The 2,477-nt window shown below is 41.8% G+C and overlaps 1 protein-coding gene across 1 annotated transcript in view; it reads right to left on the bottom strand.

Moving 5' to 3' along the window:
* Window positions 1-44: 44 nt before the first annotated feature.
* Window positions 45-2,477, bottom strand: part of LOC108369116 (protein grainyhead-like) — a 22,967-nt gene continuing 20,534 nt past the window's right edge. The window contains exon 2 of the mRNA XM_017624115.1: window positions 45-1,057. Within this exon, the coding sequence (XP_017479604.1) occupies window positions 599-1,057 (459 nt within the window). The 3' untranslated portion in view covers window positions 45-598. The remainder of the gene's footprint in view (window positions 1,058-2,477) is intronic.

Here is a 2,477-nt window from a genome sequence, read left to right as displayed (position 1 = left end):
AAAAAAAACAAAACCAAACTTAACCACATAATTTACAATTAATTGAAATACCGACCGACCGGTGCATTCACCTCGGCCCGTGCAAACAGCAGGCAGTCCCTTGACAGCATTTAGAGAGGAAGTGCAGCAGCCCATAAGCACAGCTGCAGGTATGGTTGATCCAACAGACTCAGCCAGCGCAGCCTAATCACAACCCAGTTTGAACGACTCAATGCTAACCCTGCGGACACAGCCGACTGCCAGCCAGTGCCACATCATAAGTTACCAACGCCAACAACAAAGTCGACTGTCAGTGTAGTCAGACTAATTGCATTGTCACCACAAGCTCCTAATTCAACCACATACATACTTCCATTACCGCAACCGCCCCCCACGCCCATACCAACCAGCCCTCCGCCCCGCACCCTCTCATTGCGACCCGCACGGCACTCATTGCGATGCTCGTGTGCATAACATCCGGTGATTTTCGACGGCATAAACACGTTTCGGTTTACAGGTGTTCGAGCAAATAACAACAACAACAACAGCAACAACACATAATAAGTAGAAGTACGATAAGCACAAGAATTGTGTTGGCTGAAGTACATGCAAAGTGGGTTTAAAAGCTAACAATGTCTGCATAATTTTTACCTGTATCCTGGAGCTGCTTGGCAGCACACTCGGCACACTCGGCGCACTCAGTGCAAACGCCCAGCGAGTCATCGTCTGGCGAATGTTGTTGCTGTAATTGCTGGTGTTGTTGTTGTTGCGCTTGCTGCCCTGCTTGTTGCTGCTGCTGTTGTTGCTGATGCTGCTGCTGATGGTGCTGACTGAGTGCTGCACTGCCAACTGGTGGCGGCGGCGGCGGAATTTGATTATTATTGCGTGCAGCCAGCATGGCGGCCCTTTGCTGCTGCAATCTCTGGATGACCTGTAGCTGTTGGATGTGTTGGGCGCCAAAGATGTGACCGCTTAGCGCGCCACCGAGGGTATTCTTTAAGCCATTGTCCTTGTAGCCATCGGGCGGACTGAGTGCGGCCTCATCGACAAATTCAATAGGTGGCGCGTATTTGGGACTCTGTAGAAGGAAGAAAGAAAAATAGTTAATACAAATGTATGTGAGTGTGTGTGAGGGAGGAGTGAGAGAAGACATACTGAGTAAAAGTGGATAGGTACGTGTACATTGCATATCGAGCCCTAACAGCCAGCTGAAAATATGTAAGCGATATTTTTTTGTAAAATTTGATTTTTGATGCATAAATGCATCTACACTCAGAAGAAAGCATTTCCTTTAAACAAGAAAACAGTACCCTTATATTAGAGTTACTGTTTTCCTTAATATTACGAAAAATTTACTTCATTTGAGAAGTTTTTCACATGCATTTTGGGCCAACCTAATGTGCAGTGGTGCTCAAGTAAATAGCATACATTTAATTTAAACAATATTCACAGTGTTTAACGTCGTACATTTTTTTCGTTAATTGGTTGTTTCATAGCCATCTTGATTACGCCATTGCTAAGTACTATTCTATTCTTGCTTTCATTTGACGCTTCATTTCAGACTTTTCTGACCCGTAAACTTAATAAAGTTGTTATATACTTCCCTTGTTCAATCAAAAGTGGAATTCGCAGCTTTTTTTTAGAGCATACCATAGGCTTCAACGAGTCCGAAAGATTTCAATTCGATATATGCCTTATGATCTCTTCACTTCACCGATCCGATTCCTTCTTACCGCAGTAGGTGTAAGTATGCTCATTAATCTCAAATCATTACATAGTAGAGGGATAATTCTTTCCATCGCTTTTGTTGTTGATCTAATTTCCGGGTCGATTAATTCCCTCCTTGAAAGAGTTAATTTTAATATTCCTCAAAGCAGTTTATGGAGTCATTGGGCCTCATGCATAAAAAGTGAGCTTAAGCTCTGACTCCATTTTTGCACTGATGGAGTGAGCTCAAACTCAAGAAGGTTGGACAAAGTTAGAACTATTTACGCTGATGTGTGAGAGATTGACTGCGATGTGTTGAGAGGCGAAAAACTGAGCTCTTTTACATATTTTTCGGTATTGAGAAAGCTACCACTAAAGGTGGTATAGATTCGTAAATTTAGGTGTTCAGCAATTTATTCAATAAAATGGAATTGCCCATGAAGAAGCTAAAAATGTTTAAGCGAAACATTCTGTCAGAATGTGAAATAACATAGATTTATTTGCACAAAACACGTAGATCAGACTAGCCTGGTAACATAAAATGTAGCTCTTTTACATTCAACAATCTGCTTCAATTTATTGGTAAATTAAGTAGATTTAAAACAGATTAAAAGGAGCATGAAACTGTACAATAGGCGGTATGCAGCCTGTGTGCTGATTTCCGGCAAAAAGGAAAACAACTTTATAGAATTATCCAGCTGTTTGGAACGTATGACCATCATAGGATTTGTATAAAAAAAGACAGACAAAAACAAGTAAGAAAGTCTAAGTTCGGGCGGAGCCGAACATTA

The sequence above is a fragment of the Rhagoletis zephyria genome, unplaced genomic scaffold (genome assembly GCF_001687245.7).
Source record: "Rhagoletis zephyria isolate East Lansing unplaced genomic scaffold, Rhagoletis_zephyria_1.1 Rzeph_scaffold_03500, whole genome shotgun sequence".
NCBI lineage: Eukaryota > Metazoa > Arthropoda > Insecta > Diptera > Tephritidae > Rhagoletis > Rhagoletis zephyria.
The sequence above is the reverse complement of the archived record's forward strand: the minus strand, read 5'-3'. Positions and strand labels throughout refer to the sequence as shown.